The sequence below is a fragment of the Cinclus cinclus genome, chromosome 23 (assembly GCF_963662255.1).
Source record: "Cinclus cinclus chromosome 23, bCinCin1.1, whole genome shotgun sequence".
In the NCBI taxonomy this organism is placed as follows: domain Eukaryota; kingdom Metazoa; phylum Chordata; class Aves; order Passeriformes; family Cinclidae; genus Cinclus; species Cinclus cinclus.
The window spans coordinates 1,685,230-1,711,828 of NC_085068.1; the positions used below are offsets into that span (position 1 = coordinate 1,685,230).

Here is a 26,599-nt window from a genome sequence, read left to right on the forward strand (position 1 = left end):
ATCTCCTTTTAGACCACATTTCTGCCCTGAATCCTCAGCGAGACTGAGGTTCCTCTGTGAAATCCCTTACTTGGTCCTGCCCGGCCTAATGGTGCCATCTGAAACTCCCTCTGTCCTTCTCCCCCTCCTCTCCTCCATGGGACACTCGCTCTGGGAGGACGTGTTTGGTGGTCAAGTTTGTAATTTGTATGGTAATTTGGGATGGTCTTGAAGGATGCTGGAATTCTGTTCTTGGAGCTAATGGTGGCATTGTTTGACCTCATTATCATCCTGGATAGGAAAAGATAAAGTGCCTTAAAGTGAATTATAGGAGAGGTTGGTTACCTCTGGCTGAAGGAAACAGAGGCCACTCCCTGTTAATTTATATCTCATAGATTAAACTGATACAAAGGAGAGTATTTCTGACAGGAAGGGCTTTGTGCCTCTGTTGCACTTGATAAAAGCACTTGGGTGTTTCCAAAACTCATGCCCTGTAGTCTTGGTCTTTTGTAGCCAAGTGAGAACTGGGGTTGGGCTGTGCAGAAACATGTGGTGTGTCCCTCAGCATTCCCATGTCTGGGAATGTATCCATTCCCCTGTGGAAAGCATCCTGGCTCATTCCTGAAGTCCCCCTGCACCGCTTGTGCCTGAACTTTCAGTGTTTGTCATTCAGGAGCTGTTCCGCAAGGTACGGAGCATCTTGAATAAGCTGACACCCCAGATGTTCAACCAGCTCATGAAGCAGGTGACAGACCTGACTGTGGACACAGAGGAGAGGCTGAAGGGAGTCATCGACCTGGTCTTCGAGAAGGCCATTGACGAGCCCAGCTTCTCCGTGGCCTACGCCAACATGTGCCGCTGCCTGGTGACGGTAAGAGCTGCCGGCATGGGAACTCCCTTGGGCAGGCTCCAGCATGGGCTGATGGGCAGTGACAGAAACTGCAGAGAGCAGAGTTAAATGTCAGTTTCTGAGTGTAAGTAAGAATAAATGATGTGGATAATTGGTTTGTTGGCCATGCCCAAGGCAGAGGAATTTGCTTGGAGCAGCTTTTGGGAGTTAAAGACTCCTTGCTCCACCTAGTCACAAGATGAGTTGTATTTGGGAAGTTCATGGAATCACAGAAGCTTGGAATGGTATAGGTGGGAAAGGGAATTTAAAGATCTCATTCCACCTGCTGCCATGGGCAGGGACACCTTCTACTATCCCAGGCTGCTCCCAGCCTTGTCCAACCTGGCCTTGGACACTCTGGGGTGAGGCAGCCTGTGCCAGGGCCTCACCACTCTTCTGTGTCTGTCAGTTGCAAGGGAGCCCAAGATGAGCCAGGCTTTGCACAGATCATTCTCAGATAGTGAATTTGGGACAAAAGAGCTCCCTTGTCCCCAGACCCTTCATGACATGCAGTGAAGGAATATGGGTTAAGCCTTCAGCACAGAACAGGAGTGCTTTTAAGCAAGGGGTGTTTTTAAGGAATCCCATGGATGGAAATTTAATTCATCCCCGGGCAGACGTGCTGTCAGCCAAGTTTGGAGTGTGACTTTACATCTGCACTGTAAGACTCCACTGGAAATCCTGATGTGAGGCTTTACTTTCACAGCCTTTCAAAGCTGCACAGCTCAACATGAAGAGCAAAATAAATTGTTATAGATGACTCCTCCTTGTGGAGTTCATGCCTGTTTTTACTGATGTTTTTCTTCCTTTTCACTCCAGCTGAAAGTGCCCATGGCAGACAAACCTGGGAGCACAGTAAATTTCCGTAAGCTGCTGTTAAATCGCTGCCAGAAGGAATTTGAAAAGGACAAGGCTGATGATGATGTCTTTGAAAAGAAGCAGAAAGAACTAGAAGCTGCTACCACTGTAAGTGGTGTTTTTCTCCATAAGTTCTCAGATCTCCCTCAGAAATGTATTTCCTTTTGGGACAGCAGTTGATTTGGGGGGATTTTGGAGTTGAGACTTCTGTTTTGTCACTGTGCCTGAGGATAATAAAAAGTACTTGCCTTGACAGTGGGTTTATCCCAGCATTTTTCTGGGCTTTAGGAGAAAAAGAGGGAACAGTGTCTACAGACATAAAACTAGATCTTTCAAAGAGTTCTGTGCACTGGGAACATGGTTTTGCAGAGCTGTTTCATGTTTTACAGCCAGAGGAGAAGACGCGGCTCCATGACGAGCTGGAAGAGGCCAAGGACAAAGCCCGGCGGAGATCCATCGGGAATATAAAATTCATCGGCGAGCTTTTCAAGCTGAAGATGCTGACGGAGGCCATCATGCACGACTGCGTGGTGAAGCTGCTGAAAAACCACGATGAGGAGTCCCTCGAGTGCCTTTGCCGCCTGCTCACAACCATTGGCAAGGACCTGGACTTTGAGAAGGCAAAGGTGGGGCAGGAATGAGAGTGAGGGATGAATTTCTCTGGGCAAGGCTGGAAAAATGGGTGTGGAATGTTTTTATTTGAAAATTTGTTTTTTCTTCAAGAATTTCCATATGGCATGAGGAAATCATCCACTCCTCTGTGGATGTTCCGTCATGATCTGGCCTTGCTCCCTGCTCTGTAATATATTCTGTATCATTTTCAGCAGTGTTCTCCAGTTGTTATTTCCAAAGATTTTACCCAAACACACAATCCAGAAATGCTCAACATTTACTTTTTCCAAGTTGAATGTCCCTCTTTCTTTGTAGTTTCCAAAACATTAATATTTCCAGTTGAAAGTTTATGTTTCCTACAGAAGCCACCATGAAATGTATTGTTCAGGTTAAATCTAAAACACCCTCATTAACCTGTCCAAACCCCCACCTGAGCCTGGGGGGGTGCCTGTGTTTTGTGTCATCCTTGTCTCCAATTGTGCTGGGATGCGGAAGCTGTTCTGCAGCCGCAGTGCTCCTGCATCCTCCTCCCCATTTTCCAGCAGCTATATCTGTAGCACGGAGCATTGTGCACTCCAAGAGCTTCTTTTGGCACAGTCTGCTGCCCCTTCACAAAAAAACAGACTTGGGATGAAAAACTCGAGAGTTTTGCCAGGAATCAGTGGGACTCAGCTCTAGAAAAAAACAGAGCTATTTGTGTTCAGCTGCCCCAGGCAGGGAGTTCCCTCTCTACGCTGGGTCTCAGGAATCACAGAGGATCAATCCTGAGCCTTAGGGGGAAGGAATTTCCCAGACTGTTCTGTAAGCATTGACCAAAACAATGAGGTTCATCAGCAGTCCCAGGCTAAACACTCCGTGCTGTGAGCGCAGCACCAGTGTGGGATTCGGTTTCTCCGTGTGCTTTGGAAAGAAAAACAGGTCTGTCTTCCGAGCTGAGGTCAGGCTGGACGAGGCCTGGATGATGTTTTGGGCTTTTGGAGCACGTAGAAGCCAACGTTTTGGTGCTCTGCTGGTTCTGCACCCTCAAGCTGGGGCATGGCGGGGCACAGAGTGAGGGAGCAATTCCAGATGCCTCTGTCCTGTTTTTGGGGTTGGTTATTTCTGTCAGGACTGAGAGAATCTTTCTTAATGGGGTAGACATTTTATTATGTGTTATTATTGAAGCTGAACTGCTAGTCATAGTTTAATTAAAACTTCTGAACAAAGTCCATTGGAAGTGTTTCTCCATCATCCCTAACTTTGGAAATGTTTGCTCCCAGAGCTGGAACTTTCCAAGGCAAGGTCAGACACAAATTTGAATGGACTTTTTTTCTTGTTTGTTTAACTACAAGGACAAGGATTTAGCTGGGGTTTTTTTTGTGAAGAGAGTGGGAAACATGGTAGGAAACTGCTCTGAAACTCTTGTTTGAAATAACCAGAGACTCTATTTTGAGAAAAAGGCTTTCTAGAGGTTGGTGGGCCAAATTTAGACGTAACAGGAGCTTCTGTGCTGATCTCAATTCATGTCTTAGTGTGAACCAATTGGGATTCCACCACATCAGTTTTCTGGATAAGAAGGAGTTTGTGGGGTTTTTCCCCACAGGTGAGCCCATTAAACTGTTCTTGCAGAGAGACCCAGAGCTGCTGCTCAGTCTGGCCTGGCTCAGGGCTCATCAGCTCCGGGGATGAACCATGGAATGATGTGTCTTAGGCTGGTTTTGTAGCCATTTTGCTTCCTGAGCCAATTTTTCTTGGGCTGAGGTGAGCAGACATCTGATTTGAGGAGGGGAAGCTCAGATTGAGACGTATTTTTCGTGGATGTAATGTTTATTATGTACATGCAGAGGGTGTAGATCATTTGTGTAATTGAAAACCCAGAGAAACTGTTTGCCTGTACAGTTGTGCCTCATCTCCTGCACATGCTGCCCTGTGCACCCTCAAATCCACCCTGGAGGAGTGTATAGGACCCAGCACTCACCCCTCTGGAGAGCAGCCCTGTGTCTCTGATGTTTCTGGTACAGAAATCCTGGAATGCAGGACCCTCTGGGTGCCCCTCGAGGGAGTGTTTTCATTTTTCTCCACAACATGCTGATGATGTTTTTCTTGTCCAGCCCCGCATGGACCAGTATTTTAATCAGATGGAGAAGATTGTGAAAGAAAGAAAAACCTCCTCAAGGATTCGGTTCATGCTTCAGGATGTAATAGACCTAAGGCTGGTAGGTCCTAGCTCCAGTGAGTTAAAGCATGAAATCATGGAAGGCTAGACTGGTCTGGGTTGGAAAGAGCCTTAAGGATCATTTCATTCCATGGCCACAGACAGGGCCACCTTCCACCACGGTGCTCCAAGCCCTATCCAACTTGGATTTGGACACTGCCAGGGATCCAGGGGCAGCCACAGCTTCCCTGGGCACCCTGTGCCAGGGCCTCCTCATCCTCACAGTAAAGGATTTCCTCTAATATCCCATCTGACCCTGCCCTCTGGCAGTGGGAAGCCATTCCCCCTTGTCCCAGGTCCCTCTCCTGCTCTCCTGGAGCACCTTTAGGCCCTGGAAGGGGCTCTAAGGTCTCCCTGGGGCCTTCTCCAAGTGAAGGCACCCAGCTCTCATGCCAGTCTGTCATGTTCCCTTCCATATCCAGGATGGATAAGCTGTCATTCAAGAGCAGGGATTCACGGCACAAGTGTTGTTAGGGGGGAGATCTGTTCCTTTTGTCTGCAAAGTCTGGCTGTTCAAAGCCAGGAAATGTCTCCATGTTGTCCTGGTGCCATGGTCAGTACATGTGTGGTGCAGGGGGCTCCTCACTGTGCAGGTGAAGATGTGACCATGGGTGGAACAAACCTTCCCAGTACATGTAATTCCCCATGAAGAGCTGATTTGGGCTGTGTGGAGGCTGAAGTCACCATTTTGGCTGCAGGTGGATAATTACCATGAGAGCTGTAATGAGGCTGCAGCAAGATAAGGGACAGTGTGGTCATTCCAGGGCTGGAAGGGTCTGGGCACTGCATGGCTGAAAAGACACATCAAGTGAGGAAAGTGGTTTTGGAGTGACAGCTCCTCTCTGCAGGATTCCTGTGTCAGCCATCACCATTCCTGGAGTGCAAAGCCCTGTCTCCACTTAAAATCGGTCACTTCTTGTTTTTTTGTATTTTCAGTGTTTCATTTTTTCCCCTCAAGCTTGAAGGAAATGCTCCCACCAAGGGTATCAGTCATAAACAGAGGGTGACAGCAGCTTTTCTCTTTCCTCTGAACCTTGAAAGAAAAGCTGGGAATGTGCAGGCTGGGGGTTAACGTGCCCTGAATTCAGTCAGGTCTTTGTTGCAGTCTCTGTACCTGAGTACAAGGCTCTGCTCTCTGATGCTGGGATAACCATGTCCATAATGTGTCCCAGCTCCACATGATTTTCTCCAGCCCCTCTAAGGCATGACAAGGGTGGGAGGATGAGGCCTTGTTCCCAATGTTCAAATTTCCTGTGTTTGATGCTCCCCTGGAAGTTTCCCTGAGCACATGTTTGGTTTCTTTTGCTTCTTCCTCAGTGCAACTGGGTGTCACGGAGAGCAGACCAGGGCCCCAAGACCATCGAGCAGATCCATAAAGAAGCCAAGATTGAAGAGCAGGAGGAGCAGAGGAAGGTGCAACAACTCATGACCAAAGACAAGAGGAGACCAGGTAAAGTAAAAGCCAAGTTGGATGCTCTTGTCACTCATGTCACATACAGTGGCCTTAGAGGGAATCCCACAAAAAAGGAAAAAAATCCGTGATTTTTTTTTTTCCTAAGTGTAATGAGCATATATGACAGAGGCTGGAAAAGGGACAGATCTGCCGTGGGTTGGCTGTGGGGATTTTCATGGGCAAATCTCATGGGTGAAAATAACCAACCACAGGCCAACAGTGCTTAAGCTTTCCATTCATGCAAACTATGTTTGATTTTTTGACAGGTTGCCAGAAGTCTGTTCTAACCAGTTATGACTTAGGGTCAGATTTGCCATCCATTCTCATTCACTGCAGAGTCTCATTTGAAGAGAAAAACATTTCATGAGTAACTATGTTGTCTTTCATTGTTAAAGTCATGAGGTGCTGACTCTGTGTGAGGGAGTGTCTTGGCATCACCTTAAACTGCTCCTGGCCCTCAGGGCACTATCTGAAGATGAATTTGGAGTGACTGGGAAAATGAAGACTGGGACAAAGCAGGGCAAGGAGAAAGTAATTTTGGGTATTTTTTAATACTGAGGATTGTCAAATGAAAGTGCTTTGAAAACAGGGTGTAAAGAAAATACATGTAGGCTAATTATCCTAAAAGTGACACCAGGAGGTGAGGAACCTGTGAGTGCCTGAGGGGCTCCATGTCAGACCAGCCAAGTGCTACAGGAATTGTGGGGTGAGTAAGGCTCTAGTCAGGGAAGGCATCTCACCTGCTCCTTCTCTGAGCTCCTGAAAGTGCAGCACCCACAGGAATGCAGAGAAATCCAGCCAGGAACCATCCCTTCCAAAAGCAGCCCTTGAAAGGAGTGAGAGTTGTTCTATCCAGGCTGTTCTGTGAGCAGGCAGCAGGCAAATTATGTCCACCTGAAGGATGTTCCTGAGCAGGACCCTGCCAGTCAGAGCAGCAGGATGAGCTGAGGGTGGCTCTGTTTGTCATTCTCAGGTGTCCCACGAGTTGACGAAGGTGGCTGGAACACTGTGCAGGGGGCAAAGAACAGCAGAGTGCTGGACCCCACCAAGTTCCTTAAAATCACCAAGGTAGGTGCCAGCACAAGCCTCCTTCAGGGCAATAAAATATCTGTTAGTCCAGGAAGGACCGGGATGATGTGTACAGGTCAAAGCTTGGGGTTGGGACATTTTAAATCCTCAGAGTTAACCCTGTGTGTAAATCAAGCTTCATTATCTTCTGGATGTTCCTCTTTTGTCTGGAGGGAAAGGAATGTGCAGACTTTCTTTCTCAGGTTCACAGTGTCCTTTTAGTAATCCAGAAGCTCTCACAGTCAGAAAATCTGCATTTTATTTGGTGATGAAAATGTGAGCCAGGGTATTGTGTCACATGGAGATGCAGCACAGCACCCATGTTCCATGTGTCTCAAACATATCACCTGGGGGTCTCAAATACCTGCTGGAAATCCTTGGCTGCCTCAAGTTCTTGAGACCCTGTTCTGATGCTGTTCTTCAGTAAAACAGGGAGGCCACATCCACTTTGATGTGTCACAAACAGCAGCATTCCAGTAGAGGCTCCAGTAGAATTGGAAGAGCTGTGTCTGCTTTTAGAGGTTTCTCGACTTGGTGGCATGGTTGCATCCCCCAGCATGTGAAAAATTCTCATATTCATCCTCCAGATGAGCATCTTCCTGTTATTTCACCATTGGACTGGTGGGTTTGGGACAGTTTTCCAGGCTTCAGGCTGGGCAATTTCTTGCTTCAGGTTGGAGATTTCTCCTTTGTATCAGAACAGCTCTGGGTTTTCTTGCCAAGGAAAAGTCTGGCCTTTGCATAAATCATTGACTCCTAAATATTCCCTTGTCCCACTTAATGTCACTCACCCTGAAGTTTTACACACAGTGCCTGGATTCTTGGAGAGCTATAAAGAAGGACCTGGACAGACTGCAGCCCTTCTGCAGATCCAATCAGTGGGTTCCTTCTGAAAATCATAAAACAGTCTCCAAAACTTCATTAGCAGGAGAGGTTCAACCTCCTCCTGCCTGGGCTTACAACTCATCTGGGAAAAGCCCTTCTCCTTTGTTCCATAGAAATGGAGCTGGTTCTACAGCAGCTGCTTTGGAAGGAGAGGAGCTCCCCTGAGATCTGTGAGGTCACAACCTCCTTGTCAATAAATTCTCCACTGAACATTGTAAAATCAATGTTCTCTTCTTGCCAGACACAGCTTCTTCCCTCCAAATTCTATGACCTGTTGTTGTCCTTTGCCCTCTGGATTATTTGGTGCCCTGCAAGTCCTCACAAAGCCATGACTGCAGAGTTGATGGACAGTGAAATCAGTTTATACATCACAAACAAACTGAACATCTTTTAAATACGGGTATACTGAGTTTTTTCACCTTCCTGAGCTTCAGAATTCCCAAGAAAAAGAAGCTCCTGCTCACTGTGAATGTCTCTCACTGACATTTGGAAGAGGCTCTTTGTGATGCCCTTTGTTGTTTGGGCATCTGTCTTGGGCCATAGTTTGGTCTTCCAAAAATAAGTGAAGTGTATTTTGGTGTTCACAAGACTGGGATTATTGCCAAAAAAAATCTCCCATTTATTATTAAACTGTATGATTTGCTCTTGTAATTGTATGTCCTGCCCTGTTTTACAGCCCACAATAGATGAGAAGATTCAGCTCGTGCCTAAAGCCCAGTTGGGCAGCTGGGGAAAGGGCAGCAGTGGTGGAGCCAAGGCAAGCGAGATGGGTAAGTCAGGATGGGCCCTCACCCTCTGCTTTGCTGCCAAAGAGCAGGTTTGGGTGGGGTTCATAGAATCATGGAATATCCTCAGCTGGAAGGGACCCACAGGGATCAGAGTCCTGCCCCTGGCCCTGCACAGACACCCCAACTATCCCACCCTATCCAAAGGCTCCTGGAGCTCTGGCAGCCTCAAGGCTGTGCCCATTCCATGGGGAGACTGGGCAGTGCCAGCACCCTCTGGGGGAAGAGCCTTTCCTGATGTCTAGCCTAAACATGACACAGCTCCAGACTTTTTCTTATTCCTGTCCCCGCTCACAGGGCAGAGGTCAGAGCTGCCCCTTGGGAGGAACTGCAGCCCCCAGAGAGGGCTCTGCTCAGCCTCCTCTCCTCCCCCTGTGTGTGACCTCCTGACAAGAAGGGTTAAAGTGGGCCAGGACCAGCCTTTTCCTGCAGTTCTGTCCCCATAGCTCTGAAATAGCTCTGGCTGAACTGCTCAGTGATGCTGAAGTATCAGCAGTCCTGACCTTGTTGCTCTGCTCTGTGTTGTCTTCACGATCTCCAGACTCCTTGCGACCAAGTGCCACAAGTCTGAACAGATTTTCTGCCCTGCAGCCTCCAGTCTCCCCAGTATCTGCCTCATCTGCATCTTCAGAACTAGAATCTCGCAGGGCCTTAACGAGGTGAGTATCATTCCATCGCTCTTCACTGCTGCATTTTGTACCCCCTGCTCTGGGTACCAGCACTCAGAAAGAAGAGAATTCCTTGCTTTTCCAGGAATGGCTGGGTCCTTTTCCCCCTCTGAGTTAGCTTCAAACACATAAGATTATATTATCTTATAATATCATAGGAGAGAGAGGTGGAATTAATTTTTAAAACCTTTTTGATGAATGTTTTTGTTTCCACTTCACCCTTCAGCCAAGGGTAGTTACGTTTAACAGATTAAAAACTCTTCAGATAAAATGTAGTAATAAATTGGTTGGATTTAATGGCTGTGAATTCAACCAGGTCAGTAGGTTTATTTATCCAAGAGAACACACCTAAAACCTGGCAGAAATGCAGCAGAAAACCATGTCTGACCCTTCCCAGCAGTGTGACCTGCCTGTGCTCTTGCATCCAACAAAAAACTGCAGAGCCTCTCTCTCACTCCAATTCCTTTGGGGCTGCAACCACTCCAGCTTGAAGCATGAAACATGTATTAACCCTCAATAATTTATTAACTGTAGACATGGTTTATAAATGTACAGTTCATTTAAAATGTCACTGGATCTTCCTTCCAGTGCACACAAGCTGCTGAAATGTTTTCCTGAGTTGTGCCTCTAATGTTTTCCCTCCAATTTCAAGTAAAACTTGGACTTACCTGGAAATTATTCCATTTTGGCATAATTCTGCCCATCTTACACATTAACACAGTAATTAATAGGACAGATCGTTGTCACCTGTTGTTGGGAGCCTTCACTGTTAGGGAAGTATTTTTCAATGAATGGGTAAAAAATACAACTCTCATGGAATCACAGAATGTTTTAGGTTGGAGAGAGTTGAAAGATGACCCCATTCCCACCCTCTGCCATGGGCAGGGACACCTTCCACTATCCCATGCTGTTCCTTGGACACTTCCAGGCATGCAGGGATAGCCAGAGCTGCTCTGGGCACCCTGTGCCAGCGCCTCACCCCCCCTCACAGGGAGGAATTTCTTTGTTACATTTAATCTAAAGCTCTCACACCATTTCAAAGTAGAACAGAGTCCTTGTGTTATAAAATTCACTATTCCATGTATAAAATGGGCACTGTAGAACATTGCTTTTCCATGTGCTCGCTAGGAAGCATTAGCTGTGCCTGTCCACTCTGAGTATTTGTGTTTGTGCATCCCTGAAATTGAGTTACTTTTGTTTGTAGGTACAGCTGTAAGAAATGGAATCAACAATCCCATGGGGCTCCAGGGGTGGTTTTTTCTTACAGTGAAGCCCTCAAGTACCTTTTCTAACCTCTAAGCGTGTTCTTGTTCGGCAGTCGCGGGAGCACGGGCCGAGAGAAGAATGACAAAGCTCTGCCACCTTCCCTGTCCCGGCCCAACACCTTCCTCCGGGGCAGCAGCAGCAAGGAGCTGCTGCTGGACAACCAGGCCCAGGAGGAGCAGCGCAGGGAGATGCTGGAGACTGTGAAGCAGCTGACAGGAGGCATGGAGATGGACAGGAACAGCACCGAGGCTGAGAGGAACAAAACCAAGGAATCTGGTAATGGCTCCTCTGTGCTCGGGGAGTCTTGCTGAATGCATGGAAAGGCACAAGGGAGAATCTGTCGCGAGCAGTGACAGGTGTGTCTGTGCAGGACGCTGTCAGGCTGCTGCAGCTGGGATGCACCTCCCAGAGCTGGGTGACACAGCTGAATCAGGCAGGCCTGGGCTTACCCCTCTCACCAGCTCCTCCATAGGATCCAGTGGAGTTGAAAGGCTGCAGGTGCCAGCACAACGCCCCATGGCATTGTCTTGCCTGTCTTCTCCTGTCACTGTCCCACTGGCTTCTGGTCACAAAGTCCCCCAGATCAGTGTCAGTTCTTCAGGAATGCTTTTCAGTGCCCAGTAAAGCCATATCTACCCTTTTCAAGCATTTCCCAGGGCAGGGCAGGGATTTGGGTCCAGGACAGATGGTGCAGGTTTTTAGCATGGTGGTGTTGCCAGCCCTCCTTCTGAGCCGGGCCTGGTGCACAGGATGGTGGCACCCATCAGGGTGTCACCTTGTCAGTCCTGCAACTCCTGCTTTTCCCTCCTGCCAGCCTGGGCTGATCTGTTAGTGAGAAAATGGGGACTCTTAGGGTGATGTTCCCAGTGGACAGAATCGTTATAGCAAGGACAGCATTCAGCTCTTCCCTGGGAAACATCTAGAAACTGTTGCAGTGAGGGAAACACCTCAACTGCCACAGCACAGGCTTATCCTGAAGTTTCAGGGTGTTGTAGTCAATGCATGGGGACCAGGGTTTTGGTATGTGACTGGGAGATTGCCTTGGGCTGCTGCCCATCACAGTCAGCGTATTTTAACTTTGCTGCAACAGCTCCCATTTAATTATTTAATGTCGGTGCAGAGCTTTGAAGGTGTTCGACCTGTGCCACTGCCAGCTGTGATCCTGCAAGGTCAAGTTACACAAATACTGGGAGTTCATATGGGGGAAAGTAACCAGGAAAGGATCACAGAATCCCAGAACGGTTTGAGTTGGAAGGAACCTTAAAGCTCATCCAGTGCCAACCCCCTGCTATGGGCAGGGACATCTTCCACCTATCCCAGGTTGCTCTAAGCCCCATCTAAGAACTGCCCTGTGCCTGAGGATGGGAGAGGAGACACACCTGCCCTAGTGATTTCTGTTCTCAGAATGTCATCTCTAAAATGCTGATGTTCTTTTTCCAAACATTTTTGTTGTTGTATTTCCACCAGCCAAGCCAGAAGCTCCCCAAGCTCCTGTACAAGAAAAGCCTTCACTATCAGAAGAGGAAATAGAGAGAAAATGCAAATCTATCATTGATGAGTTCTTGCATATTAATGATTTTAAGGTAAGCAAGATGAAAAGCTCACTTAACAGAAAGCTCCAGGGGGCTGCAGTGATTTCTCTCCAGGATGTGTCTCTGTGAGCACCCAGCCCACACAGAGGCAGCAGAAGTGGTGAGGCTGGACAGAGCCAGGCAGCAGCAGCAGCTCTATGAGCACTCTCAGGACAGTTATCTCCCAAGCTTGTTTTCTGCCCTGCTGGTAATACGAAGAATAGCCCAGCCTGTGTGTTTTAAGTAGCGAGATGGATGTGTATCTGTCATGAATCACTGAGCAGCAACATAATACCAGCAATTTTGGAAGCAGAAAAGCTAGTGGGAAAATAAACAGAGGTTTTCATTTAGTTATCAAATCGTGCTGTTCTGATCTGGAGGCAGATAAAGCAATACTAAATATTGAACAAACCACTCCAGAGCATTTTAATAAACAATGGAAATTACTGAGCAGCTGTCATCACTTAAGCAATTTTTTTTTAAGGATTTTTTTCCCCTTGTAAATGGGTTTTTTTGCTCATCCAGGGAGTTTGCAAGAAGTGTTACATTGGCTGCAAAACTGCTTCATTTGATCTTTACTGAAATAAATTTTAAAACCTGAAAAGTCTGAAATGGCAGCACTTCGGAGCTGCTGGTTTAGTACCCTAAAAGCAGAGTTGCTGCTTCCATTTCACTGAACTTCCAATTAATAACTGGAAAGAGGAATATTCTCATGATAGATTGTTTAGGGTTCACATCTAATTATTGGGATAAATTATTAAATACTTGATGTGGAGAGGAAAAACCTTGCTCTGACTGGCAGTGAGCTGGCCTGGGACCCAGGGCTGGTGAGCCAAGGAGTTTCTGCTCTTTTTCCTGCTTCTGATGGACTCCAAAGGCTCCCCCTGGATGCCTGTGGTGAAGGGGCCACATTGGTTCCCTGTTTGCAAATACAGTGATGTATTTCTGTGGCTGGCTGGAAATGGAGCTGAATTGCATTAGATAGGGCAGGGCTGATTAAAAGTCCATGGAATCGAGGCAGCTTGTTTGCTTCAGGAATTACTTGGTACTGGGGGATTCTTGATGCTCTTCAGATGCAACAAAGCTCTGACTAAGTGCTTCAACTGTGTTCTGCAGCCACCTGTGAGTGAGTTCCTGCTGTATAGAGCAGAGGATTGGCCCTTTGCAGTGTTTGGTCCCCAATCTGACCTGACCATGAGCTCAGACTGTGACTGAGCTATGACCCTGGTAACAGCCTGGGGCCACCAGGCTCCTGACCTGCAGGAAAAAGCCATACAGGGCCTGAGGAAACACATCTGGGGCTGCCAGGTCTTGGTAATTCAAGGCATAACTAGTCACAGAGCAGGTGCCTGTAGTCAGGAATGCTACTGAAATCTGTGGGCTGGACCCAGAAGGTCACTGGAAGGTCCTTATGATGGCAATGGAGATTTTTGATGTGGGACTTTGAGAGCTGCTCTCAAAGTCTCTGATTGTTTTCTTTGTTTAGGTTGCAAAATGCTTAAGTCAGAAAGTAGGAGCTTTAGAAAGGGGAAATCTTTCTCCAAGTGCTCTCCAGCTATTTTCTGTTTCTTGATGGGCTGTGGGTTTGTAACACAAGCTTTTGTGCCAGGTCAGATCAGTAAGAAATCTGACCTGATACCCTTTTTTTGACTTGGCTTGATGTTTGATGCAGTAATAGGTGTTTTGGTGGCATCCAGAAAAGAGCTCCTACCATTTCACCAAGCAGCCCTGGAATATGATTTTGTATTTTAAAAATTCTTACCTGAGTGGTATAAATTCCATTATGCTGTTAGTGTTGGGTTTTCTTATTATTTTGTGATGAGGTTCCACAGCCTAATTCAACACTGCCTGGAAGCCTCACTAAATACTCATTTCATAAAAAATCCCCAATGTTACAGCGGAAAATACTCCTGTGCCGTGTTTTTGCTGCTTTTCAGTTGAGGGCTGACTGATGTGTGTTGTTCCACAGGAGGCCATGCAGTGTGTGGAGGAGCTGAGTGCCCAGAACCTGCTGCCCGTGTTCGTGCGCGTAGGCGTGGAGTCCACGCTGGAGCGGAGTCAGATCACCAGGGATCACATGGGCCAGTTGTTACATCAGCTGGTGCAGTCAGGAAAGCTGAGCAAGCAGGATTTCTTCAAGGGGTTGGTATTCTGCACAGGGAATCCACAGATTCTCTTCCTCAGTGTTTCTTGCAAATGGATGCTGAGCTGCAGAGAAATGCTCTCCCACCTTGTTTTGGTATCCTGCCCTCTACACACGTTCTTTTGGAAGGACTGTTATCATCTGGGTGTATTTATAAGAAATATTAATATTGTAATATATTCTAAAGTGTTTCATATGCTTTAGTGAACATAAATATGTTCATATTTATATCAGCTTTTATTTTGAAGCAGATCTGTAGGTGTCTGTTTAAATGTGTGTGTTCAGATCCCTGTTCTGTGCTGCATTTTGCCCTGTTTGCCTTTCTCAAATCCCTGAATGTAAGTGGAAGAGGACACACAGAATCCTTCACACATCAGTACCTGGGAGCTCTGTAGCCTGAGCTCCCGCGCACCCACAGAGCCTCAGCCACTCTCCCACTGGGAAAAAGGCTTCACCCACATGATGCCATTTCTCAGGACACCTCAGCTGGAGCAGCCAAATCCTCAAGGACTCAGGAGGAGAATATGCAGCAGATGGGTTGGACCTGCCTCAAGAGACCCGAGTTTTGGCTCCTGGCTCATTTCAGCTCCCTGAGTTTTGTGTTCCCAGCCTGGTGTCCAGTCCTAAAACAATCCCTGTTCCCATGGAAGTCCCTGGCAGTACTCAGTCCTCACTGGGGTGCAGAGCAAGAGGGATAAAACAGGGATAGCCACAAATGCAGCACGGAAGGAGCAGATGAAGTAACTCTTCAGCACTGAGTTTCTAGAAGTTGGCTCTGTCTGGCTTTAATTTGAATCCCTGTCATTGTGGTACCACCGACTGCTCCCAACAGGGAACTCCCTGCACCCGTGCCTCTTCCTGAATTTCAGCTCACAGGAAGGGTTTAGGCAGCCTGAGCTCAAAACCATATGCAACAGCTGAAAAGATCTATATGCACAGGGAATACACTTGTGTCCACACAGCACTGATGGTCAAAGGGACTCATTTGAGGTGATACATATCCAAAATGTATTGTGATTGAAGCTGTTCTTGAGTTTCCTGGAGTTTGGATAAGTGGATCTTGATGAAATATTGAGATCTGTGCTCTGAATGTGACATAAACAATGTGAAACAACTCCTGAAGATGATGAGGGAAGGGCAAGTGGTGTTCAGTGGGTGCTGAGGAGACCAAAAACCACCTCACCTACTGACACAGGAGAAGTGAACATGTAATGAGGGATCACAGGATGAACACTGGTCCCAGCCCATGTCTGGGAAGATGCACAAAAGGAAAACAATTTCTGGCAGAAGGGCTGGAGGAGCAGCAGAGGATGCAAAGAACAAAGCAAAGGAGGTGGTTTCTGGTTTGAAACATGAGAGAAAACATGGATTTATAGTCACTAAATAGGACACCAGCCTTCTCAAGGTTTTCAGGGAGAAACTAACCATGACAGAAACTGGCAGGAGAGCAGAAAAATTACCATCTCTCAGGCATGGGAAGTGAGGTCACCTGCAAAGTTTTCATGGGAAAGAAGAATTTTGAGCCATTCTGGAAAGTGCTTCACTGGGGAGCAGTCCTGTAATTCCTGCTGCAGATAGAAACTTCTCTGCTGAACTCTGAGCTCTTATTTACTGACATTTCATTGCTTACTTTACATTTGGAATTCTGTTAGGATTAACCCCCTTCTTTAAATGTTTGGATATTTTTAAGAAAGTTTCATTTACTTGATTGTTTATATATACAGACAAAAATGCTTTTTAGTTTTATAGATGTTACTGCTTAGCAAATTATTTGGTACTGGGATATAAGAATTATTATAACTGGAGGTTTCCTGGGTATATCTGTTGGATCTACAAAAGGTGGTGTCCTTTCCACATATTCTCAATATTACTGCATGGAGAAATTCAGTCTTGTCAGTTTGGAAGGGCCAAAAGCATTAAATGGCAATAACAAAAACAAAGGTAAAAAAAACCCTTTGTGATTCTCTTCACTCCTCTTTTGTGTTACAAAACATTTTTAAGGTGCAGATTTCTTCGAAGGAAATGTCTCAAATTTTATTTAATACTTGATTTCTTTTTTCCTCCTTCTAAAGTTTTTCTGAGACCCTGGAGATGGCAGATGACATGGCCATAGATATACCCCATATCTGGTTGTACCTGGCTGAGTTGGTGACCCCTGTGTTAAAAGAAGGAGGAATCTCTATGAGAGAACTTATACAGTAAGTGGTGCTTTCCCAGCTGTGCCTGTAGTGTCTACTCATCATGGTTTCCATCAGTAGGTGAAGCATGAGCAGTGCTGGAGGCTCAGCTCCCCACAGGAGCTGATGGAAAGCTTGTTGCACTTCCTTGGGGGCCCACACCAGCCTGAGAGCTCTGCTGGGAAAGGAGCTTGGTGCTTTCACCCTTGGAGAAGGGTTTTACCCATAAGTCTGCTGTTTGTTTCAGCTGAGCTTAAAAATACCTGTCAGTGCTGTAGAATTTGGGAGCACAGACTCTGGGAATTAATTAGACTTGCAGAGAGTGAGGTATCTCAGAGGGGCAACTGAAGGAGGGCTGGGTTAGGTGGGATATTTGGAATAAATCCCCCCTCATGAGGGTGGGGAGGTCCTGGCACAGGGTGTCCAGAGAAGCTGTGGCTGCCCCTGGATCCCTGGAAGTGTCCAAGGCCAGGTTCGACGGGGCTTGGAGCAACTTGGGATAGTGGAAGGTGTCCCTGCCCAAACTATGGGATTCTGTGTCTCTGCCACCTGGGCACTGCCTTAAACAGACACAAAACCTTGTTTGCAAGACCAGAAACAATTCCCTGGACCAGAATTCTTGTATGTTCTATATGTCCTTACATATTTGGGGATTAACTGCGAGTGGTTTCTATTTCTATTGCCAGTATATTAAGAAAGTATTTTCCCTCTACCCAAATACAGCATCACAAAAAAATGAGTGGATTTGACATTAACTATAACATACTTTTGGATGTAAAATTCAGGTCTTTGTAATTAGCCCTTTTGTGACAAGGTCACTGCATCACTGAATGTTTTATCAGCAGTGCTGGATTAATCAAATCTTTCCTCCCTGACAGAAGTTAAAGGTGATTTCCTGCCTCAGTTTGATCACTACCCCTGGATTTGCATTCCAAATACAAATTATAAAGGAAAAACACCTGTTTTTCTTTCATTCTAGAGAATTTAGCAAACCCTTGCTTCCTGTGGGAAGAGCCGGCGTCTTGCTTGCTGAAATCTTGCACCTTCTATGCAAACAAATGGTGAGTGCCCAGTGCTCCTGTCCTCCGGAGGGAGGAGTGGATGCAGCGCTCGTGTTCATGCATGAAACCTACACCATTCCCACGTGAGGACATTTAGGGATGGGCCAGCCAGTCCAGATAACTTAGGAAACCTGCTTTGCACCCCCAGTTTCCAACCAATCCTTACAAGGTTCCAAAAAGTTGAGTTAACTTTTTGTTTTCTCATCACTTTTCCCTTTTGCAGGTACCTTTGCACCTGGCTTCTCCCAGAAGCTAAGAGTGCTGAAATACTGCAAGAGGGACATGCTCAAGGGATTTCTGGGCTGACCAGAAGCAGCAAGTGCCGGGAATCTTGCGAGAGAACTGTTCTTGCAGACCGGAGAGGTTCTCAGGGTTCGGATAAGCTTCCGATGGCCTCAGACTGCTTTGTGCTTATCCAAACTAAACCTGCCGACTCTTGAGGTTCACCCAGCACTGGGGTAGTCACACCTCCTCACCCCTTGACTCCGAGAGCTCTCTTTCACACCTCACAGCTGTGTGTCCAACCAGTTTGGTGGTTTCCCTATAACTCGTTTCCATTTTTGTCTTTTTTTTTTTTTTTGATCCAGCTAAATCCTGCACTTTGGATAGTGTCTAATTCCAACCCTGTAAAATCCCTCACTCTCCTTTTTTTTTATTTTTTCAAGCATGCATTCAAGTAAGGTTGAATGTTCGAGGAGCATTTCAGTCCAACAGTGCAAAGAGTGACTTTTTATTTATTTATTTTAGTCTTGTGCTTGTTTGGACAGTCAACTTCCATTTTTTTTTTTTAACTATTCTGTGAAAGAAAAGCTGCTGTGTTCTGGGTGTGGAAGTCCAGCCTTGGGTCTCTGTTTCTGCCACAGCTTTCTGATTAGATCTTGTCCAGGCCAAGACTTGGACTTGGGTATTTCAGTGGAACATCAGCCATCTAATCGAGATCTTGATGGATCAGAGCACGAACTATGCGGTTGGATCTTAACAACCTGTATTTTAAACTGAAAATTGTAATCTGCTTTGTAAACTTAAAATCAGTTTGCATTTCTCAGCTTGGCTTAGGCTACTCAGCAATCTCCTGTGAACAGGTGCTATAAGGTGAAACTTTGGCAAAGCATTTGGGTGAAAAGACCTGGTTGTGCTTAGCATTTTTATTCTTATCAGAACTGTGTGTGTCAGAACTGTGCTCTCTAAGGTAGGAGGCTCAAAGGTCAGTGTGAAATTAGAGGCTGCAAAAGGCTGATGTGTCTGTGCTTAGAGGCACTGCTCTCAAGGTTTGCACAAGCTCTAGGAACTGAGGAGAGAATTTGGGATTATGTGCCTGAATTTGAGGTTTGGTCTGTATGCAGAAAAGAGGCGTGTAAATGAGGAATTTTCTCAAAGGAGCAATTTGCCAGAGCCTTACTGTCAAGGCAAGGGAGTGTGAGTCATGGAGTAGGTCAGGAGAAGGGTCTGAGTCACCCACAGCAGCTCTGTGTCAGGCTGTGGGAAAGTACCCTGTTCCATATGTCACTGCTCCTGGGGAACCTTGGAGGTCTTTGCGAGCCCCCTGTGTCACTTCTGCATTGCCCATTCCCTGTCACGAGGCGCTGCCCACCCGACAAGATGTGCATACCCGGGGGGATTGCACATGTGGTGTCTCTTGCACGGGGTCTCCAGATGTTCTCACTCATTGCCAGGCGTTTGTTGGGTTGCTGAACTGTCCTTTATTCCTCCTGACACAGCTGCACCATTCCGGCCCCTGTGAGCTCCCAGGGTGTCCTTCAGCTCTTTAAATGAACAAACTACTTGTGTTTCAGAGCCATAAGAAAGTGGGAGCCTTATGGAGGGAGTCTGGCCTCAGTTGGAAGGACTACTTGCCTGAAGGGGAGGATGTACATACCTTTCTCGTGGAACAAGTGAGTTCAGATCATTTCCCGTTCTTATGTGCAGTTGGAATATGGGGTGAAGTTGGGGTAGATGATTTCAGCACCACCTTTTGAAGGACAGGGAAGACAAGCCTGTCCCCACTGCTCCCAGACACACATGTTCACTCACCTGGCTTCCTCTAGGTGACCTGTTTCTCCAGCTGGGTAAACAACGTTAATAATGAGTTTTGGAGCAAGGGCAGACAATCAGCAGAAGGGCCACAATTAATGGTGGCAGCCATTCACTCACACCACCTTAGATTATGATCCTGGAGGGAGCCAGGACTGATGGAGGCGCCTCAGCTCTTGCTGGTGCTGCTCCTCAGGAAGTCACTGTCTTTCTTTGGAGCTTCAAGTGAGCCCCTGCCCTATTCTGACACTTTGGAATTGCTACAGGAAATGAAATTATTACCGTGGCCTGGGCCTTGCTGAGGGGACTGCAGCTCTTCTGTCACAGTTTTCAAGGAACTGGAGCATTGACTGCAATTCCTTTGAGCCAATGCCAACTCTGGTTGTTGCATTCCAGCCCCTGTAGCTCCAGCTGGGCAACACACACTTGATTTTGTGCTCTGCTGTGCAGAGCTGGAGCTGCCTGGGGTTACTCATTGTCTTTGCTGGATAATGGAGTTCCCATGTGTCTGTAAAATGCTTCCTAACCTTTGGAACAGGGAAAGTTTATATTGTTGTAATGATAACTGAGCAGCTGAAAGATTCCAGGAAGCAGAATTAAATGTAGTTTCCTGCTTCAATCTGGTGTAATTCAGCCGAGGAAAGTACATTTCACTAATTCTCATCATCACATGTGGTGTTGCAGAAGTTGGAGTTCACGGAGTCTGACTGTTCCAGTTCCTCAGAAGCACTTTCAGAGAAAGAACTCTCTGCGGAAGAGCTGAATAAGCAGCTGGAAAAACTCATTGTTGAGGACAAGGCGAATGATGAACAAATCTTTGATTGGGTAGAGGTACAAAGAGATTTTCACCCTCCCTGCAGACTGTTTAACTGCTTTTGTAAATATGTTCTGGTCTGAACATCTCAGGGTATGGGTCACTGTGAGGATTTGGTCTGAGCAATCAACACTTCCAAAGAATTAAAATCTAAAATATAATCCGTATGTAAGAGTAAGCTTCCGGAAAGATTTTTACCTGTATTAACTGTATAACTTTTTAAATACTGTAGTCTTTCTGGCACTGAATATCCTGCTTCTGCCACTTGGTACATTTTAGATGTACACTGCTACATTGTTTCTTCAGATAACAGGGAAGAGAAGCTTCTCACTACTTTTTTCCAATACGACCACACCAAATTTCCCCCTGTAAAAATATCCTGGGCAGTTACTGAGAGCACCTTTTCCCAGTGCACTGGGCCAGGCACTGTAAAGAGGAAATAAAAATAAAGAAAAAGTGGAAAAAGCCTGTCAAACCACTGGTCTTTGCTCTCAGTCCGGCTGATTTTCTTGTTGATTTGTTGATTTTCTTATTTAACTCAGATGTTTAGTGTCTGAATTTATACCCAACCTATGCATTTACATCTGTGCTTACACTAAATCTTGGTCAGCTTCAGTTATTTCTGTGGCAGAGCAGTGGGTTAGAAATGTTATTTTTCCACTGCTGTTAGAGGAGTTGAGAGTGGAATGAAAGCAGCACTGGAAATCTGGGATCACCCACAGGCTGTCTGAACCCTTGGACAGGTTCCACAGCCATTCCCTGAATTTCTTCCACAAAACAAACAATCTCCACCCAAGGAGCATGCCGTAAAGTTTGTTGGAAAAGCCTGAAATTCTTTGAAACTCTGTAAGGGTGTTGCAGGAGCCCAGTGTGGCTGGTTTGGTTCTGCAGGCAAACAGCTCCTTGTGGAGGTGTTCAGTAGCACGTGGATTCCACGGGAACTGGTGCTGCCTCTTCACATCCCTGAGGGAGTTTCAAGGAGTGAGTGGGGAAGCCGAGTGTTGCCAGGGTGAGCTGGGTGTGTGCTGCAGCAACAGCAGTTGAGCCTGGACTTGCTGCCAGATTCAGCGCTGGAGTTTTGCAGTGTTTTTAACTGGTCCATTTACTCTTGATTCCAGGCTAATTTAGATGAAAACCAGATGAGTTCACCTACATTCCTTAGAGCTTTAATGACAGCAGTTTGTAAAGCAGCTATTATAGGTGAGTAACTTGCAGTGTAAACATCACACAAACCAAACCTGCAAAGAATTATTTGGTATTTTTCAGGTTTATATCACATTTCCCTGCCCAAGGCTGGTTTTTATCACACTAAGGCTTTTCCATCATTTGGGATTGTGCCTGAGAGCAGGGTGTCCCTTCCCCATGTGTCAGCCAAGTGCTTTGTCAGGTGTATTGTTCCTGAGGTGACTCTGATGTGTCCCAGTGACCTTGTATGAGCAGGGGTTTCAGACAGCGCTGGGTAATGCCAGGCTGTTTGTTGATTTTCTTAACGAAGGTGAGACTGAAATCTTCATTAAGGCATTTAACATTTCCACTCCTGTGTCAGCAAAGATGTGTGGGCAGCCCAGCGTGGGCTGCAGGAAGAAGCCAGTCTGGGGCTCAGGCTTGTAGAGTTTTATATCCAAAGTTTAAATTTTGGAAAGGTGATTTATGTGGATTGCCTGACTATACAGCTGGAACCACAGGAAAGGGAGGGCTCCTGAGTCAGACACGTGAGCCTTGGGCCCTCGCGGGGGTGGGGTTGAGTAAAGCACTGCAGCCAGAAACATCTGCTCAGTTCAATTGGTTTTTAACTTTACTGTTGCCATCTGGCACAGCAGAAAGTAGTGCTTATAAAGGGTCTGGTTCTGCTCTGAGTCGTGATTTGGGGGAGGGGACAGGCAGGATTCTACCTTGTGAGGGAGGGAAGGGACAGCCCAGCTCCTTCCTCTCTCTGGGAAGAGAATCTTGCTCGTGCCACCTAGTGTTAACAGGGACGTGACACAGGACTCCATTTCCAATGTTTAAGGGTTGGTTCCCTGTTGTGTAAGGAGAATCGTCCTGTGGTTTAAATTTTGACCTTGACCCTGAGTTTTTTTTCTTTGTTTTTCAAAATATCACTTAATTGGGTTGCATGATCTACTTGAAAGCTGCTGAATAATTTATCCTTGTGGCTGATGGACTTCTAATGCATATTATATATATATAATTTATATACTTTATATATTTATGGTTTTTTAATATGTGCAACTTAGGATTCTGTTTCTGCCCTGGTATTTAAAAAAAAAAATTCATAAAAACCTTCTAACCTTCTAAATGCAGTTGCCTGTGGACACACAATTTGCACTGCAAAGGAAGGTTGTGCTGCTTCTGCATGTGTTAGAGCTGGGGTCACTGCAGGCAGTGTCTGAACTTGGGAACTGTAAGGACCAAAACTTCCGGAAATAGCCATTAGCCAGAAATACTTCCTGTTGTTTCTCATCCTCCTTTTCTCTCCACTTGAATCTGTGTTAGTGATTGCTGTTTGCGTAAGTAAAGGCAGTCAAAGACATGTCCCTGTTGCCATGTGCCAAGCTGACCCTGCTTTCTCCTCTTCCTCTCAGCGGACTCTTCCAGCTTCCGAGTGGACACTGCTGTTATCAAACAGAGAGTGCCCATCTTACTCAAATACCTGGACTCAGACACAGAGAAGGAACTACAAGCACTTTATGCACTACAAGCATCAATAGTAAAACTTGATCAACCTCCTAGTAAGTGTTGCCTCTGTGCTGGGGATTTAAGCCTACATAGGAAAGGGGGTTCTGTGGGAGACAGGAAGATGTACTTTTCCTTACCTTGTAGGTAGCAAATGAGAGAAGCTGGGTGGGTTCAGCTTGTCTAGATCCCAACTTCTTCTTAGAGCAGCTCAGGTTCCCAAATGCTTGGCCAGAGGCTGGCTCTTCTTTTGGTTGCTCCTGTGAACAGCCACACAGAAAGAAGGACTAACCTCTGTTGATAAAAAGGGAGGAAAAAAAAAGAGCAGTAAAAAATAATCTGTTGAGTTTGCAGTACCTGGGCATATGAGAGTATGAGTGTTGTTACTGCATTACTACTCCACAGATGTCTGTGGGCTTGGAGGGAATAATATGCGTTGGTCGGCTGATGAGTTTTGTGCCAGAGACGCTACAGAAAACTCTTGTGGGACAAGAGGCAAGGGAGTAGCCAAAGAAACAGGGATTCCCAGGGAATATACAGCACAAAACCCAAGAGTGCCTCAAAACACCCAACACGATCATCCTTAGTTCCCTTTGTGGCATTAGTTGGGCATTACATCTCCTTATGAGCCACAAAAATTCAGGGTTGGAGGGAATCCAGATGTCTGGTCCAGAGGAGGTGGGCTGCTGTGGTTCCTGCTTGCCAGCCAGTCTCTAGATAGGATATTCCCACAACGGCTTTCCCAGCTTTCCCTCTCCTCTGTCAGTGTCAGAGGGGTCGGTTTTCCCCTTCACCTGAGTGTGAGCAGCCAGGAAGCAATAACTGAGTAAGACCCCTTTGTTTTCCTTGTCTAGCCACCTCCTGTGCCAAGAGGTCGCCTTAAAGTGTTAATCCCCTTATCTGCAGCCGGTCTCTGTCTGCAGCCACAGCTGACAGATGTTCCCTCCTGTTATTCCATTACTGCAGATTTGTTGCGGATGTTTTTTGATTGCCTGTATGACGAGGAGGTCATTTCGGAGGATGCCTTCTACAAGTGGGAAAGCAGCAAGGACCCAGCAGAGCAGAACGGGAAAGGAGTAGCGCTGAAATCTGTCACAGCATTCTTCACGTGGCTACGGGAGGCTGAAGAGGAGTCAGAGGATAATTAAAACTTAAATACAGATTTAAAACAAACAAACAAAAAAAGGAACAATTTAAGTATTTTTTTAAAAAGTTTCACGTCTTCGCCAATCACAGTGCAGCAAGGCCAATTCTCTCTCACAGACCCCCCCTTGTCCCACACACGCACGAGTGGGAGAGGTAAAGCCCGATAAACACCGAGGTGATCATGGAGGCAAAAAGGTACTTGAAAACAAACCCACAAAAGTAAACTTCAAATCTGAGGGCGGGAGCACTAAACCAAAATACATGTATTATTTATAGAAAATATTTTCTGTTTTAATCTTTTCTTTTTAAACAAGGACTCATACTTAGGAAAACACACAGCAAAACAAATCTGTTTAGCAAAAACAAAAACAAGTTGAAAACTTTTAATTTATTATTTTAAGGACTGCAAATGCCAGTGTAATTTTTAAATTTGCAGTTTCTGTAAACAAATTGTATAATAGAACAAAAGCAAAGAAATAAATTTCCCTCCCATTCATATGCACCTCAGTTTTGTTTCAAAGCATGATAAATAGACAAAACTTTGAAGGGGGTTGGGGTGAGCTAGATGAGGACAAGATCAAATTTTTTTATTGTCATCAGATTTTTCTGCCTCTCAGCTTGCTTCAGAAATTTAAAAAGAAAATAGTAATCAAACCATTCATAACCTTGGATCTGAAGGAAAATGCATTTGAGAAAACCGCTGTGGACCCGAGTGCTCCGAAAATAATTCATTGAAAACCATGCTACCCTGGGGAAAAAAGTACTAGTGATACTTTGAGAACCTTTAGAGCAACTTTAAGGCTTGTAAATACATAGAACAAATATTTAAAAAAAAAGAAAAAAGAAAAAAAGAAATTGACTCAATACTATTTCTTTCCACTTTCAAAATATAAAGAACAAAATAAAAACAAACATTGCAAGTTTAAAAGAAAGTAAAACGACTTCTCCTTTGACAGCTGCTGAATGTGTGCACCATCCTGAGCGGTTCTGGCTTCCTTGGCATGCCACAGGTCCTCAGGCCCAAATTGTGTACATCAAGTGTGTGTCTGTATGTGTGACTACCAAAAATGAAGGGTGAGAGGAATTGTTGTTTAAAAACGGAAAGGAAAAAAGGGCTTGATGTTGTGCTGAGAAACTCCCTAGCCAGGGAGCAGCCGGTGGCTGCGGGGCCACGCGGGTGCAGTTGGTTCCCGAGGCTGGGACGTGACCTCAGGGTGGACGGTGCCCGACCCCAGCTGGGTGGCTCCAGCCATGTGGCAGCCGTGTCTCGTGTGACTTGAACCAGTGGTGTCATCCAGGGACTTGTGACCCTGGGGAGCTCCGGAGGTTGCAGCTGTGTGAGCCAAGATCCGACAGCCCCGTGGCCGCTGTGCCTGCACAGCCAGAGCCCCGGAGGAGGAGACCAGCGCCAGGGAAGGGTGTATGAGCGACGTGGAGCCGGCCCGGTCTGTGTGCACAGGGCCAGCACGGCCAGGGACACAACCGCAGCCGTGCAAGCCCTTCCCATGTGCCCAGCTCGACCCAGGTCCCCACGCTGCTCCCCGCCGAGCTGCTGCTAAGGATGGGAAGGCCCTCCCGTGTCTCTTCAGCCACCAAAGATGACCTGCTGGCTCTCACTGTAAGAAGCACCTGCCATCAAGGACTCTGCAAAGCTGGGGAAACACTGAAATGTGGTTTGTGAACTGTGGGCCATGGACCGTGAGTACACTGTGGAGCACTTTCTGAGGGTGTCTGCAGCACTGACTGTTCACATGATGCTGTCTTCTTTCCAGCTGCTAAATCACTTCTTTGGAAAAAAAAAAACAAAAAACAACAAACAAACAAACCCCAACAATAAAAAAAGGGAAGAAAAGATACAAATACATTAAATACTTTCCTAATCTTACTTTTACATGTAAACAATTGCTGTACTTGCCTGAGGATGTTATGTGATGTGATCACCAAGGGGAAGGGAGGAGGTGCCTGGTTGTGGCCAGAGGGAAGATGTCCATGAGACACTTCCCTGTTAAGGAGTTCCACCCCATGAATCTGAGCTAGAGAATCCATGGCCTAAAACACTAGAGCATTGTTTGGGTTTTTTGTTTTTGTTTGTTTGGGGGGTTTTTTGTAACAATAAAACACTTTTCTCTGATGTTTTGTTAGAAAAAAAGAAAGAAAAAAATATTCTCACCATTACTATATGCTTATGTATCTGCATGTACCACATCCAGCAATGCCTCAGCCTCGCCACTGGGCCCAGAGGTTTGGATGGGCTCTCAAGGTCTCCAAAAGGTCTGTCCCCATGGAACCCCCACTCACCAGGGTTCCAGGGGTGCCTGCTAAACCT

General features: G+C 46.2%; 1 protein-coding gene across 7 annotated transcripts in view; it reads left to right on the forward strand.

Annotated features, from left to right (window-relative positions):
• Nucleotides 1–26,398, forward strand: part of EIF4G3 (eukaryotic translation initiation factor 4 gamma 3) — a 101,320-nt gene extending 74,922 nt beyond the window's left edge. For all 7 annotated transcript variants that reach the window (XM_062507368.1, XM_062507369.1, XM_062507375.1 and 4 more), the window contains 18 exons: nt 653–850; nt 1,688–1,834; nt 2,116–2,352; nt 4,429–4,533; nt 5,850–5,982; nt 6,959–7,053; nt 8,615–8,708; nt 9,265–9,382; nt 10,710–10,933; nt 12,125–12,240; nt 14,198–14,370; nt 16,444–16,569; nt 17,528–17,609; nt 19,403–19,501; nt 20,325–20,471; nt 21,573–21,654; nt 23,037–23,183; nt 24,094–26,398. In XM_062507368.1, the coding sequence (XP_062363352.1) occupies nt 653–850; nt 1,688–1,834; nt 2,116–2,352; nt 4,429–4,533; nt 5,850–5,982; nt 6,959–7,053; nt 8,615–8,708; nt 9,265–9,382; nt 10,710–10,933; nt 12,125–12,240; nt 14,198–14,370; nt 16,444–16,569; nt 17,528–17,609; nt 19,403–19,501; nt 20,325–20,471; nt 21,573–21,654; nt 23,037–23,183; nt 24,094–24,275 (2,505 nt within the window). In that variant the 3' untranslated portion in view covers nt 24,276–26,398. The remainder of the gene's footprint in view (nt 1–652; nt 851–1,687; nt 1,835–2,115; nt 2,353–4,428; nt 4,534–5,849; nt 5,983–6,958; nt 7,054–8,614; nt 8,709–9,264; nt 9,383–10,709; nt 10,934–12,124; nt 12,241–14,197; nt 14,371–16,443; nt 16,570–17,527; nt 17,610–19,402; nt 19,502–20,324; nt 20,472–21,572; nt 21,655–23,036; nt 23,184–24,093) is intronic.
• The last annotated feature ends 201 nt before the right edge of the window (nt 26,399–26,599 follow it).